This window comes from Aplysia californica, unplaced genomic scaffold (assembly GCF_000002075.1).
Source record: "Aplysia californica isolate F4 #8 unplaced genomic scaffold, AplCal3.0 scaffold00286, whole genome shotgun sequence".
Lineage (NCBI taxonomy): Eukaryota > Metazoa > Mollusca > Gastropoda > Aplysiida > Aplysiidae > Aplysia > Aplysia californica.
This window is the reverse complement of record NW_004797556.1, coordinates 439387-455251: the sequence shown is the minus strand read 5'-3', so window position 1 is coordinate 455251 and position 15865 is coordinate 439387. Positions and strand designations below refer to the sequence as shown.

The window sequence follows — 15865 nt, the reverse complement described above, 5'->3', positions numbered from 1 at the left end:
TCCAGAATGATTCTGTTGAAGACCTTACCTGGTATTGAGAGAAGAGTGATCCCTCTGTAGTTGCTGCAGTTGCTGAGATCCCCCTTTTTTGGAAGCTTCACGAGGTGTCCTTCTTTCCAATCCTTTGGGAACTTGCTCTCATTCCAGATCCTGGTTAACAGTGGGAGGAGGATGTCTGCCGCCACATTGGCATCTGCTTTTAGTGCTTCAGGTGGAATCTGGTCAGGACTGGCCGCTTTACCTTTGTTCGGCTTCTTAATGGCATCCAGAATCTCTTGTTTTGAAGGAGCATGACCGCAGATTGGTAACTCATTTCTTGCTGACAGGATGTTTGGTGGGTTACTCGGTGGTGGTCTGTTCAGAAGACTGTTGAAATGCTCTACCCATTGTTTGGACTGAGCTTCCTTTCCAAAAATGGTTTTCCCCTCTTGGTCCTTTACTGGTACTTCAGGTTTCCTGTATTTTCCAGAAAGTGTCCTTGTAGTCTGGTATAGGATTTGCATGTGTCCTCCTACCGCTGCTTCCTCTGCCTTCTCTGCTAGCCTGTTCATGAATTCCTCCTTGTCTTTTCTTAGTGATTACTTGACATCTTTAGCTGTTGCCCTGTTCTTCTCCAATGCATCCGCTCTTGATCCTCTTGTTCTACTTGCATTTGCTTCTGCCTTCAGCTGTCTTCTTATCCTAATTAAATCCAATGAGTGTTGGCTAATCCATTCCTTGTGCTCCCATTTTTTCACACCGAGTACTTCTTGACATGTTGATGTAAAGACTTATTTAACCTTGGTCCAGTGTGTATCCACCTCCATGTCTTCCTCACCAACATCCGCCAAGGGTTGAAATCTGTTCTTCAACTGCAGTTGAAACTCCTGTTTCTTGTGTCCATCTAAAAGACTTACTTGGAACTTCATTCTTTTCATTCCTGTTCTGGCTCCATGCTTTTTTAGACGAAGCTTGAGTTTCGCTAACAGCAGATGGTGATCCGATCCAACGTCTGCCCCTCTCTGTACTTTGACATCTTCCAGTGAACGCCTGAACCTACGAGAGATACAAAAATGATCAATCTGGTTCTCTGTCACTCCATCCGGTGATACCCAAGTAGCCTTGTGGATCCTCTTATGGGGAAAACAGAGCCTCCGATGACAAGACTGTTGAAAGCACAGAGATTTGCAAATCGCTCACCGTTCTCATTCATTTGTCCCAGGCCATGTTGTCCCATGATTCCCTCGTAACCTACGTTGTCCTGACCAATCTTGGCATTAACATCTCCCATTATGATGTTGACATCTTTCCTTGGTAGTTTCTCGATGACCCCCTGGAGCCGGCTGTAAAAAAGCATCCTTGTCATCACCCGAAGCATCGTTTGTTGGGGCCGCAGATCTGTACTATGTTCATGTTGATGCTCTTACTTCTGGTAGTGAAAGAAGCCATGATGATCCTCTCCCCGTGTGGTTCCCATCCTCTAAGTGACTTCTTCGCATACTTACTCAAAATAATTCCGACTCCCTCCGTATGGTGCTTGTCTTCCCTCCCAGAATATAATAGTTTATATTTCTTCTCAAGCAGTATAATATTTATGCACACACACACACACACACACACACACACACACACACACACACACACACACGGACACACTTTTGAAACACCAAACCAATGTTCCAGGGTCTGGACAATAAAAATGTATTTTTAACTTATTTTATCTTGGTGTATTTTAAGTAGGAATAAAGTACATCAATATTATTAACTTGGTATGGGCATTTCTTCAAAGCTTTGGAAAAAAAACAGTCATCATATAAATTGATATAATATGTTCTGTCCCCGTGGTTTTACGCAAAAAATATCTGAAATTATGCTGAGCTTAAAAAATGTGAAATTATGCGATTCTGTTCATTTTAACAAAGAATGATGAAGGGAAATAATCAGAAATTACGCAAAAAATAATCAAATTTTGCTAAATCAAGCGGGTCGCATAAAACCACGCGGACAGTATGTTTTAAAAGATCTGGTTGGGCTTGAAGACAAATCTCACTGATCACAACCACGATATACCATAGTAAATAAAGCCCCTTAATAAATCAGGTAGGAATCGACCTTTAGTGGCAACACCAAAGGGTTCGTTACCGCTGTAGTGTGGGTATGTACATTAGTCCAGTAAGGTAAAAGTGAAGGTTACCCCTTCCCCCTCCCCTATAAAACCCGCCTGGTGGTTTGTTTTTTGTGTTTTTTTGTTGTTGTTGGTTTGTTTTTTTTTTGGGGGGGGGGGGTTGCCTAACTGTTGCCTGTGTCGTGCACTGTCGTGTTGTCCTTCCACTTCTCTATAGTGTAATACGTTTTCTTCCGGCCACGTATTGTTTACGGAAACAAAACTTTAAAAGTGAAACAGGCACAACAGGAAATAAGACTGCTTGTGTTGGATTTGATTTGCCATTTATTTTACATTTAGAGAGGAGCACAATTGTTCTTTTCAAATTTCTTCCATTTTGTCAGCCCTTCCCTGTCGTATAGACAATGTAGCTTTTTGGACTTAAAAGATTTAAAACAGCAGGAATAGTGCGGATTCAGGCCTTGCGCATCGTGCTGTCGGTGAACTGTACTCGTAGCCGTCGCTTGTGAATTAACCAGGAGGCTACCTCCGTCTGTCTACGGGGATGACCCAGATAGACAGGGTTGAAGCAGTCCGCCTCATAAAGATCTAAATTGTACCCCCCCCCCCCCCAAAAAAAAAAAAAAAAAGAGGGAGGGGGCTAAAAACTGAAACAATCTTCAAACGCAATAAAAGCTTTTCTGTGCTCGGGCACTGGAGAACTTCAGAGCCGCGCCCTTTCGAAGAAAAACTATTAAAAGCCGCACGCTATTAGAGCCGCACACTGTTTGACAAATTCGATACAAGTAGATTGCCAATTACAAAAACCAGTACCATCCAGTTCCAATTCTCCTTTGCGTTCTACTGGGCTAGGGACCTGCATCTTCTTTTTATATCAATGACACCGCTGATACATATTCCATCTGTCGTCATCACTATTATTGTCTAAGTAATTGTCATTTTGGCACACTCGCCGTACTCTTATTAGTCTTATAGTCTTATACCAACTGAAAGAAAAATATCCCTAAATGATTTTCAATACAAGACGTACAAACGTCGAAGATTTGAAAACTAGTTGTATTTTTATATGGTACGAAACAAACACACCTCATTCACTCTATCATTTGATTCAACTGGAAAGTAGTTTTCATGGCATTGAATTTTATGGAAATAGTACAAAGTACAATGCAATTTTGTCAAGAGCACTACTGCAACTATTGGATAGAGTTGACCATCTAATTGTAGCGATATCGTCAAAAAGTGCGCGGCTCTGACAGTGCGTGACTTTGATAGTTGTTGTTGTTGTTTTTTTTCGAAAGTGCGCGGTTTTGATAGTTTCCCTTGGGCACTCGGGTCCCAATACACCATTTGTTTTGTCAAGTGAGTGTAATGCGTGAGATGAGGCTGGCTTTGTTTACTTCGTATCAGGGCACACGGGACCTGTACAGCACTCTAAAAACTTTTCGTTTTCGAGCTGAGTTATGGTATTCACCAACATTATTATAATGATTTTCCGACATTTTGCATACTTTCTATAAGTATACATTGTAAATTTGACAACTCACAGCAGCCAAGTATTTACCCCCCCCCCCCCTCTCTCCTTTTTTTTCTATCTAAAGCACTTAAGCTTACATGGGCTGGTTTTAGCACGTTCATGTTTATCTAGGTATTTCCTATCAAAGAAAAAAACTATAGTAAACGTAGATTCGGCTCAAAATAATTGTTCAGGATGGGAAGAACTTTAGGTAGACCTATCAACTATCATAGTATTTGTTGAATTTGATCATTGATTTCTCACACAGTCATCTATGGAGAATGGTTATAGCGCCGCACTAGTGAAGAGGATAATATCTCGCACGGAATCCGAGCAGTAAAGCTGTTTCGTATGTCCCGGCCACTCCGTTACCCTGTTGTCCCGCCAGGGAATATTTTACCGGAGTTGGTTCTTCACAAAACTTCGTCTGGACGAATGTGCTTTCCGAATGAGGAAAACATGCTCACTGCCCCAAACGTGCGGGTATAGTATCACTAATTGTGAGCATTATCTCTTAAAGAAAATAGGTAAATTTTGAATTTTTCTTTATACCACATGCCGTAAAGCTGAAGAAAAAAATACAGACTTTAATTAAGCATAATTTTTGACTCCCCGAGAGTTGGACTTTGAGATTTTGAAACTAAGATTTTTTGTTTTCATTTGGGCTAATATCATTTTCGAAGCTGTAACGTCATATTGAAAGGCACCTATCCCTGGAACGAAGGGCCTTTTTATACTTTACTAGTGGTAACAAAAAACCCCCCGATACTTACAGTACAGCCCTATTTTCTAGCAATGAGTAAGTAGGTCTGGGCATAAGTAACATTGTCTCACGATCGAAAGCGTTCTCATGCGTACACAGGTTCGACCGCCTTGATTTTAAGAAAAATGGTTTTATGCTTCCGTTGCCGCAACATACACAATAAAGATCAATTAGAGGGGGTATAGTAGGTCAAGTACCAACATAATACATGTACCGTCAAAACTGTCTAAGACGGTGACCCATGGCCGAGGAGGAAACTGGCCGTCTTACACAAGTGGACGACTTACACAACGTAATTAGAATCCTAAAAAACGCTAGAGTGGAGATGGAAAGTGGCCATCTGTACAGGTGGTTGCCTTCACACGTTGCCGTTAAAGAGCAGGTTCGACTGTATTTCTCCCCTCAGAGGTGGCAACTGTCCTTCTGGCAACAGAGACGTCACGGCAAGACAAGCGGTCACAGGGAGAGCAGCCGACAACGGCGTGACGATAGCATGGCCTACCTCAATCCTGGGCCCAGGCCAGGGGTCAACTTTGAGGTGGAAAACTTCCGGGTCTATGGTCATCTCCGCCGGGCGCACACAGAGGTCAAGAACAGCCTGCCCACTCACACTAGTAAGCTGGTGACAATAGTTACTTGTTGTCCTTGTTGTTGCTGTTCTTGCTGGTGATAATGATGATAAGGAGGAGGAGGAGGTGGAGGACAAGAAGAAGAAGAAGAAGAAGAAGAAGAAGAAGAAGAAGAAGAAGAAGAAGAAGAAGAAGAAGAAGAAGAAGAAGAAGAAGAAGAAGAAGAAGAAGAAGAAGAAGAAGAAGAAGAAGAAGAAGAAGAAGGAGGAGGAGGAGGAGGAGGAGGAGGAGGAGGAGGAGGAGGAGGAGGAGGAGGAGGACGAGGAGGAGGAGGACGAGGAGGACGAGGAGGAGGACGAGGACGAGGAGAAGGAGGGAGAGGAGGAAAGAGAGAAGGAGGAATAGGTGGAGAAGGGAGGGAATGAAATGAAGGAAGGGTAGGAGATTAGGAAAATAGGTTGTTGTTCAAGTTGTTGTTGCTGTCATTTTTATGTTGTTTTTGTGTTGTTGTTGCTGCTGTCATCGGTATTTTTGTTGTTGTAATTGCTTTCGTCGCTATTGTTGTTGCTGATATTCCGCCAGGACATTGGGTTGAGGGGAAATATAAATATATATATATATATATATACCTCCCTCCCTCCCCCCCCCCCTCTCTCTCTCTCCCTCTCTTTCTCTCTCTTCCCCCCCCCCTCTCTCTCTATCTCTTTCTTTCTCTTACTGCTCCCTCAACTTTTTTTTAACATTCATTGCGTCATGACTATAACGTAAGTTCAATCACTGTATTTTTTTTCCTTTCACGTCAGTTTCTGTTTTATACGAATTTCGACTTCATATTCGTCTCAGATCAAAATAAGTTTTTGAGAGATATTGACATTTTTGTTTGAACTATATTCCAGGAGAATGAACCGATTTCATTACGCAATAAGGTAATAAAGAAAATCAACAGGAAACTCACACGCACTGTACATCATCTTTTATTTCCTGTCTTACAAACGTCAGTGTGGCCACCATCAGCAGCGAAGGCAACATCAATGCCATTTAAAAGAGAATTCACCCACGACGCGTTTCAGCATACAAAGTGACTATTCCCAGTGACACTAGGGATAGGTAGAGACACTATTCCCAGTAACAACGGAACTCTTTTGCATATTTTAAAAAATCAGAAGTCTTTATACTGTAGACTCTCTTCTCATTTCAGTTCGGTACTTTTGTTCTCTTCTCACCCCTTTTAGTGCCTATAGTCAAAGAGTCTACATAACAAGAGGGGCCACTTCTCTCTTTGAGCCAATTAAAAAAGTGCCCTCAAAATTCGGTGGCGCCCTCTTCGCAAAAGCGCACCCTTTGCAAACAGTTACCCTACTTGGGTTTTAAAAAATCAAAGTGAAACTAGCAAATTTTGGAATAAATTTCGGAAGAACGCTTTTTTAATGGTTACGCTGACAAAAAACCTCTTCCGGGGGGAAGGGTGATTGTTTTCTTCCTTTAATTTGACTTTAGAATGAAAGGCGAGAGGTCATTAAAATTTTAAAAACCCTAAATCTCCGCACTGAACGTACCCGAACTGCAGTCGATCTGCGCACGCAAGGAGGTGCTTTTCATATACTTCGTCTGGAAAAACGAAAGAGAGCTTCAAAACAGACTGCAACGCCATCTGAAGCAAAGAGCGAACTTCCGGCGGACACTTTTGGGCTGAATGGTCCATCTTGTTTTGTACTATCTTTGCTATAATGTAGCCTACATCTGCTTAGGGCTTAGGTTTGACCGTAGAATAGATCTAGAACTAGATCTAGATCTAGATCTAGAAGAAAAAAGAATCGGGAAGGATTTCTACCTGTCCTGTACCGTGATCTCCAAAATCCGTAGCGGCCTATCTGGATCAACACGTACATAAATTACGCCAAAATAACAAGCAAGCATAGAATGATGATTCCCTTTTCTTCCACTCACACTAGAATTAGAATCTACTTTAGTTAGATCTAGATCTAGTATCTAGCTAGAATCTAGATCTAGATCTACGTTAGATATAGTCTAGTGTATTTAGTAACCCATCACCATCATGCCCATGTAGATCAGTGTGGAAACAATAGATCTAATGGGCCTGTCTGTTTTCAGTGTCACTGGGAATAGTTTCTGAGCCTATTCCCAGTGACAGTCGGAACTATTCTGCCCTAGGCCCAATTGCCAGAGGTTTCTGGGCCTGTCACTGGGAATAGTTTCTGGGCCTATCTCCAGTGTCACTGGGAATGGTGCTTCCCTTCAGCATATTGCAGTCCACTGAGTTGATCGCTGGTGTTATTCGAGAGGCTAGTGGGTAGCGGTGGAACATAAACCCAATCTTTTAAATAAATCCTAACCAAAAAAAAAAAAAAGAAAAGAAAAGAAACCGAACGTCTTTACTTTTAGAAAGAAAGTTTATCAGCTCCGCTTCACTTCGTCTCTTTCTCACTTGTTGACACCAAGTTGATTTGTTATTTTCTTGTGAAGAAATTGAGTACAGTACATACTATTTATTCATGTGTGTTACTTTTTTCCGCGTGTTCAGATGTGTTGTTTTTCCATTTTTATGTATATGTGTGTTTATATAGCGTAATCTCATTTAATTTGATATTGTTCCTACCTTTTTAAAAATAATGTGTTATGTTAGAGCGTGTCTCTTCCAAAACCGCCCCTTGTGTGTGATTCCATAATTTACATGTAATATACTGTACTTTTCTTCAAATGAGAACGTTTAAGGTTGTTGTTATCGATCCACCGAACGTTTAGGGTTAAAACGGCCTGTCTTCGGATAGGTGGATACACGCCCTAATTTGCCAATTTTTGTGGTTGTTTATGTGCTTTTCTAATTTTGATTTCATACCTTTGTGAAACCTTTATTTTTCACGTTTTTACACTTTGTGGGACCACAAATGGTATTCTGAATGCTAGAGAACAGAGCATAAGAAATTCTGGTGCTTCAGATAAAGTTACCTCTTTCAACATACTGCTGTCGTCACAGAGAGTTGAAAGTTAACGGCAACTTTTATAGCAACTTTTGCCTTTTTTATGGCAACTTTTGTACAAAAAAGGGCAACAAACGCAGATGCTAGATATGTAAATCTATACGTTTTAAAAACAAACTAAAAGTGTTAAGCGTAATGTGATTATTTCGTGCTTGACAAAAGCAAAGCGACCAAGTAACTGATGGATTTCAGAGGTGCATTGCCCTCCCCCCCCCCCCCCCCCCCCCCCGTTGTGGGTTCCCCAAAAATTTTAAAAGGGTTTGATATGTGTTTGTGTTATGAAATGTAATGCAATCTGGCTTGCAAATAGTTCTTTCTGGGAGGGGAGGTCAACCCCCACCCCACCCCCTCTCTGACTTCTGGAAAGCTAATGGTTTGTGACGGTAGTAGCCACATTTTGGTTCGGCAACCCAAAAATACGTCGGTTTGGCCCTTATACCACAAGTAGTGCATAAAAGCGTGCGGGTGTGATAAGTGATAGCAACAGTTTTGTAATGCGCCAGGAAACACGTTGTTTTTCTTTGAATAAGAAGGGATGCTCATTGGTAAAGTAGATCTTCGAAGCCGTCGACTCGGAAAATGGCGCTGACTAGATCTAGATCTAGTACACACATGATATAAAAGGGACTAAAACTGTTAGATCTAAACGAATTTTACCCAGGACCGGAGTTCAAACAAAAGATTTGAGTCCGCAATGTGATGTGGCACGTTTGGATATGGGAAACAATATTAAAAATGTGTTATTTTTACCTAGAGCACCGGATCGTGACATATAATTTCTATTGGAACAAGTAAAACTAAAATTTCTTCTTCTTCTTCCTCGTTCTCGATGACAGCAGCTAGACCGTCCGTCCGATATCGCGCACAAACAGTGCAGTCAGCTTCAAACCTGAGAGACTGCCATAGTTTTCTCTCAAGGGGAGTCACATTCTGCCACGTCTGTGTATGAAGGGTGGCGTAGCGCGGGCAGTGCTGAAGAATAATGGTTGGCATCCTCTTCATCGTGTCCACATTCACAGATCGCGGACTCTCCCACTTTTAATTTAGTGTGCATAATAATGTGGTGTAAAATGACCTTCTCCCTTTTCGCCAGCTATCCAGACGGAGAAATCCCTGATGTGCTTCGAGGAACAGCGACGCATCAGTCCCGACGCCGCCGACTACACCACTTTCTACCGCTGCCTCTCTGCGTCGGTGTCCGCTCCAGTCTCGGCCAACCCAAGCCAACGCGCTCCAGGTCCAAGTCGAATATCTGTAGCCCCGCCTTCTCAGGACCGGCCTGTTGAAGCCCCGCCCCCTGTCAATCCTCCCTTGTGATAGTGACAGCAGAGTGACTGACGTACGAAAGTTTGCTCAATTGTTGTGTACAAGGTTGAGCTGAGCTTTGATTTATTTCAAGTCTGTTACAAACGGCAACTTTAGTCAAGAAGCAGATTTGGGCTATAGTCAAACAAAAGCTTGTGAATTTTTTTAATTGCCGTAAGAGTACATGGAGACACATCAGGGCAACCACAAAACGCCAACTAATCTACGTAAGTTGAATTATGTTGTCGTGGTATGGGTGTTTGTTACACTGAAATCACGTTTCAATGCGTTGATGTTATTCAAGAGCCAGGACTTTCCGAATTTACGAAGTGGCTATTGCGACTCGAGTCCGAATAGCCTCCTGTGGCTATTCGGGCTCAAACTCCAATTCGCGTTACTTTGAATGACTGACTTTTGTTTCCTTTGGAAAGGTTTTAACTTTTCTCTTCTTAATTTCTAACTGGATTTCCAATTCATCAATGATTTTGTCTTTCTCGTTAAATAAAGCGGGTTTAGACTACCTATTTATTGATAGTTATAATCCTTTGTTGTTCTGAAACTACTTTGATTTTCAATTTTTTTCACTGCTTTGAGCTCAGATTGCCGTTTCCTTTTTACCCTAGTTGTGAAGTATTTCAGATTTTGCAACTGTAGTTCACTTTTGACGCAACTATTACTTTTCTTAAAAGGGGGGGGGGGGCTTCACCTGAAGGCTATCTCGCTTATTAGGGGAGAAAATGTTACCAAATGTCACACATAAAACAAGCATAGTAAGGAGTCTTAAAATCCGCAATCAAATTTGAGAAAGAAAGTTTCGTTTCCATGGCAACGGCGGCCATATTGGATTTTATTGACATGTCTTACGGAATGAATGCCTCACTTATTTTCCATGGAAATAATACTTTTTTTTTTGCATGCATGCATGTTAACAAACATTAGATCTACAATTTTGTCTGTTGAATTTTTCCCAAACGGATTAGACAAATTTTTATGAATATTTTCCTGAGGTCGTATTCAAGTTTGCAAAAAATCCCTGAAAATCCACACTCCAGACACAACCAACAAAAAACTATTCAATAGATCAAAAATTCAACACACAGATTTTTTGTATTAGATCTTCTCTTCACTTTGAAAATTTCATGAAGATTGGATTAAAAATAGTGGATTATTTCAAAAAGTATATACAGAAAACCGCGTTTTGAGAAAACGGGAGATAAAAAAGAATAAAAGATTGATTTCATGAGGAAATGGTGGTGACAAAGATGCCCGGTATGGGAAGAAATGACGCTTTAGTGGGCTCTAATGCTATGACATAGTTGTAAGAGAGGCTGAAGAAGCCAAAAATGCTCACAACTCAAAATCCATAATTTTGAACCGAATTGGGACGTTTGCGGTGAGTCGAAAATTTTGGCCAGATCGTAGAAACATTGGAAGGGCAAGGTCGAATTGCCTGTTCGCTTCACATCCGGTACACGTTTTTGAGAGGCTATTCAGACTTCCCAGTCTGACAGGTCCGAGCCAAGATCATCATGGGGAGTTCGCAACAAGGCCACCCGCACCTTAGCCCAGTGTGAACCCAGTGAACACATGCCTGGTGTGTGCGAAAGTACAGCTCAACATGGCAGATAAGCGACGTTTCAAGTCAAACAGTGTCTATTCACCATATCAAAGACCAAGGACTAATTGCGCGGAAAAAGTTTAAAACTACATGTACAACTTCAAATTCTCAGTCGGCTACAGAAAATAGAACTGACCTTCACTGACGACTACAACAAATTGCATCCACGAGTATGAGCCCAACCATGTTCAACATATTACGAGGTAAACTCGCACAAAAAAGTCAAGGAACAACTTGAGTTTTCACCTGTCAAATCTTAACTTCAATATCTCGCAAACCTGTTAAGTTCAGTCAACCAAACCTGGTACACGCACTGACAACAAAACACAGTTTGCATGTACAGCAAATTTACCCACCCGAGCTTAACACAACAGTGGCGATGCGGAGCATGCCAAAACAGCCGAAAAGCATGAAAAATGGGCTAAATTTCTCGGCCCCAGCAACATTGGCAAAGGGGCTGGTGGCTAAAACTGAGCTTGGTACATGATAAACAGATGTCTTGGCTGTGAATATCGCTCACTTGCAACACTAAATGGTCGCTTTTAAGGACACGCGGGCTCACCCAGACTTCGGGGGTTTCTAGAAATAATGACCTACACAAAAAGTGGGCATTGCCCTACGTATTGGAGACGTCTGGTTTCATTGGTTTGTATATTTGTTTGTTTTAAAAAAAAGTATCCTTGTCTTTTAAAGAAACTGAACAGGGATCCAAAAACCTTACCTTCGATTTTCTCAAAACAACATTTACGGGATAGCCCCCTTGTGCTGAAAATCGACAATATATAAGCCAGCGTTTTTCAGCCACGTTTCATTACAACACGATGGTCCAACGACGCTCGCTGCCTGGTGTCAATAGAGGACGAGCCCTTGCCTGTCTCCAAGATGGCTCCACGTTCCGAGTCGTTGCACGTCGACTAGGGGTGTCCCCATCAGTTATATGGAGGCTGCAAGAATGATGGCGAGCGACCAGGAGGGTCCAGGGCAAGCCTCGACCAGGATGGCCCCGTTGGACCAACGACAGGTTCGATCGGTTTATTCTCAGACAACCACCACTGCAAACCGCACCAGGGGCCAACTGCGGGTGACAGCCAATGTCCACGTGAACGAGGAGACAGTGAGGAATCGTCTCCGTTGAGCCAGGTTCGCTTTTCGTGCCTCTGCCAGGCGCCCAAGGCACACGCTGCCCCACAGAGCAGTTCGCCATTCACAGTGGACACGACGTCAGTGGGACCAGGTAGTCTTCTCGAACGAATCCAGATTCAATCTGCTGCTCCCAGACTGGCGAGCCTACGTCTGGAGGCGCCGAGGAGAGCGGTTCCATACTGACTGCATCCAACAAGTGGCGCCCTACGGTGGAGGGTCCGTTCTGGGGTGGGAAGGCTTCTCAGATCACCACGAACCCCCCGGTAGCATAGATTATACAGGGCAATTTGACTGCGGCAGGGTACCTTTCTGTTCCTCTCCTGCAGCAGCTTGGACAATCTGGGATCACATTGACTGGGACAATCACCCCGCTGCACAAAACCGTCAACAACTCTTGAGCTACCTTGTCCAGGAGTGGCAGAACCTACTGCAACAAGTTCTCCGAAGGTATGTCCTGCCCATGACGATGTACCGAGTGTTTGATCAACCATGGTGGCTACACGCACTATTGACAATGTTCATGAAGAACCATGGCTGTTCAGACTTTTTAAATCTGACCAGGGTAATTTAAGCTCATTTTTCATGAACTTCTCGTTGTTGTTGAAATCTAAAATTGTACACACATAATCTAGAGCCGAAAGCATCTTTATTTTGGAAAAAATGAATAAATTCGGTTTTAAAGTTTTTCAGTTATCTTTCTTTTTGCTCCTTGACTTTTTTGTGCGAGTTAAGCTTTTAACTAACAACAACAGTGTATTTATGAGCAGGAAGAGACAGAAAAAAGACTGCTTTTTTAAAGAGACTGACCAACTACCACTACTACGAGAACAACAGAGGTGGTTTGGGGGGGGTCCTCACGTAGGAAGGCATTTTGGCTGTTACAAAACGCGGTACCACTGCACTTCTGCAATGTTAATCAATTTCAGTGTGATTGGAATGCGTGTGTATGTCACTGCCGACTGCAAGACAAAAACAATACTACTACGAAACTCTACTTAATTAATTTCGTCAGTGCGGTGAATTTATTTGTTTTGAAGCCAAAACACAACCAGATCCGAATTACGCGTATGAACGCTACTGCCGATTTGAGGATTACGAGTTGTGGAACAGTAGTAAACAGTGTACTGTACTACACGTAAAAAAACCCACAACTAAAACCCTGACTTCTCATCACTAACGCAAAGCTTGTAGTTTGTGTGTTCTATTGTCACATGATGCTTTACTTTTAATAACATAAACGGTAAAAGCATGTGGATAATATAATACTCATACTTTTACTTTTTTTTTTTCAAACGGTTTTTTCCCCAGCTTTTCCCTTTCGGTTTCGTCTTAGTCTACTTTGTCAAATGCGCTATTAGTAGACATGAGACAGGGGGCTCTCGTGGCTTAAGGTGTTGGCCACTCATTCAAAGGTCCCAGGTTCGAATCCGGGTAGCAACCGAAAAATTTTCTTCTCTAAAATGTCTCCTTTCACCTCCTTTCCTAATCTCTAGCAATGTTCTGTCGTCTGCTTTCGTCCCCTCTTTCTGCCCCCTTCTCTGGGCTCTTGACTCTTTCTGCAGCCTTTCTACTGCTACTCCTTGGCTCCTTACTGCTGTCTTTCAGCTACACCCCTGATCTTCAGGTAGGAAAGATCTACACCTAGCCTTCTCGGACAAGGGTGAAAAATCTCTGAAGGCCCGAGTGCAAGTTGTGCACGTTAAAGATCCCTTGGTGGTCTAAAATCGATAAGGGTAGGCTTTGGCCACCGTCCAGGCAAAATTCGAAATTTCCTACAAACTTAAAATATTTGGTGTGTCCCGCGCACTCATATTATGACCTCATGCAGTTGCGAGCGCCGTAAAACACTTACCCCCCCCCCCCCCCCCCAAATACAGGAGACACGTCATTGTACTCTCCACTCCACAACAAAACTCTGGGTCCCAAAAATGATTGTATTGTTTCACGCAACCAACCACAAACTTAAGATCATTTAAACGGCGAGCAGCTCCGACCCTACAAGACATGGCTGCGTGGGATACTACATTCAAGCAGGCGGATGAAGACATTAAAAAATAACTTAGTCATACAGGCAATACAGATATAGGATTAATAATAAATCATATATAGCATTTGTATAGTGCAGAAATACCTTTCCCAGGGACACAACGTCGCGAGTCGGATAGCCTAACCACTAGGCCTTTAACGCCATCGTCTTCAGCGAGCACATAATGAAGAGACTACTTTTTTAAAAGGTAGGTGTTTTTACGAACCCATCAAAACAATTTACATTTTTTAAGAAGCGGGGCTTCCGGCCATGCCTGTCACTGTCAGGGCCAATCTAGGCGAAAATGGGATCCATCAAGCCAAGAGAAAGACCGAGATGCTCGATAAAAAGTTATGTGACCCTTGTCATCAACAATTAATAGTGGATTGGCACAGAAAGATTTAAAGAACCAATCTCAGACAGCACAGAATACTAGCCAGATGACAAGTCATGAATGAAAAAATTAAAAACAAAACAAATTATCTTCCCAAATAAAAACTTGTTTAATATTACGACGTGGAATGGCATATAAAACATGATTAAAGGAAATAAACATCAATATTGCATTGTAACATTTTTTTCCCAGTCCTGTGACAAATGAAAGCAGTGAGATAAAAATCCACAACTAGTTTACAATGATATAATATAAACAAGTACCATAAAGTGACACACATTATAAGTGTAGAACAATAGGAAAAAAATTGGCACTTGTCTCATCTACACTGCACTGTAAGAATCTGATCCTTTGGCTTATCTGACTTATCATCTTCTATTCATTAAACTACCTAAGAAATATGACCCACTTACTCTTTCACATTCGTCTCTTATCGTTCCCTCCAGCCTAAGAGGAACTTAGATCAAAATAATACTGGACTTTGCATTGTGAAGGGAGTTTGTGAGATTATCATGTCTGATCTACAAACAACAGAGGTCACAAGGAAGGCTCCAAACAAAAGTGGTCTGCATCCAAAAATAATTGTAATACGTAAGCAACACAACATACCCCAGCACCAAAGGAATACATCAGCTGCAGCATGCACAATAGAAAAGTTCATTCCAAGATAAAAAGGTAACTTATATATTACTGTTTTCAAACAATGCTTTTCAAATTGCAACACATGCAGAACATGTACCGAGTACCAGATGCATTCAACAATGGGCTGTTTATACAAGCAAATTAAAATATTTGATTTCAGTCCACGTTACCTCTCGTGTTAATGTCATAATAGCCTGGATATAACACTTTCTACAACACTGCTTAGTTATTTAAAAGGCAGGACCTCCAAACATCATTTTTATCTCAGATAGGACCAGGCCAAGTAGGCGGAGAGCCTTTAATACTCCCAGAACACCCGAAGTTCAAGAACGCTACTTTACACTCATTGTATTTGCCGGCATGGCAACTCATTTAAGGTGAACCTTATTTTCTTTTTCAAGAATAGCTTCACCCTACAGACACTTGCTGGTCATTCTTTTTACGGAGACACCTAACTGAACACAAGAAAAGTTTTGCAAGGCACAGGCCACTGATCAAATTGTTTCCATAATTTTTCAAACTAGATGTGACGATAACGTCTATAATAAAACATGCATGAAAGTATTTTTTTGAAAGGTGTCAAGGTGAAGAGGCAATAATAATTATTACAATAATATATTTATCACCAATATAAGCTTAGAGCAATGAATATGGCTTCATCATTGACATCTGGTTCCTTTTTTTTTAACTTCATTAAAAAATTCAAATATATGTGGACTATAAAAGTATTATGTGAACTCAGGCCACAAACAAGAGCTCAGTCAGCAAGGAATTATCAAAAATCAATGA

The 15865-nt window shown here is 41.8% G+C and overlaps 1 protein-coding gene across 1 annotated transcript in view; it reads left to right on the top strand.

The window, feature by feature from the left end:
• Window positions 1–9789, top strand: part of LOC101862047 — an 11885-nt gene extending 2096 nt beyond the window's left edge. Inside the window, exons 2-3 of the mRNA XM_005101514.3 lie at window positions 4787–4994; window positions 9042–9789. Of these exons, the coding sequence (XP_005101571.1) occupies window positions 4787–4994; window positions 9042–9265 (432 nt within the window). The 3' untranslated portion in view covers window positions 9266–9789. The remainder of the gene's footprint in view (window positions 1–4786; window positions 4995–9041) is intronic.
• The last annotated feature ends 6076 nt before the right edge of the window (window positions 9790–15865 follow it).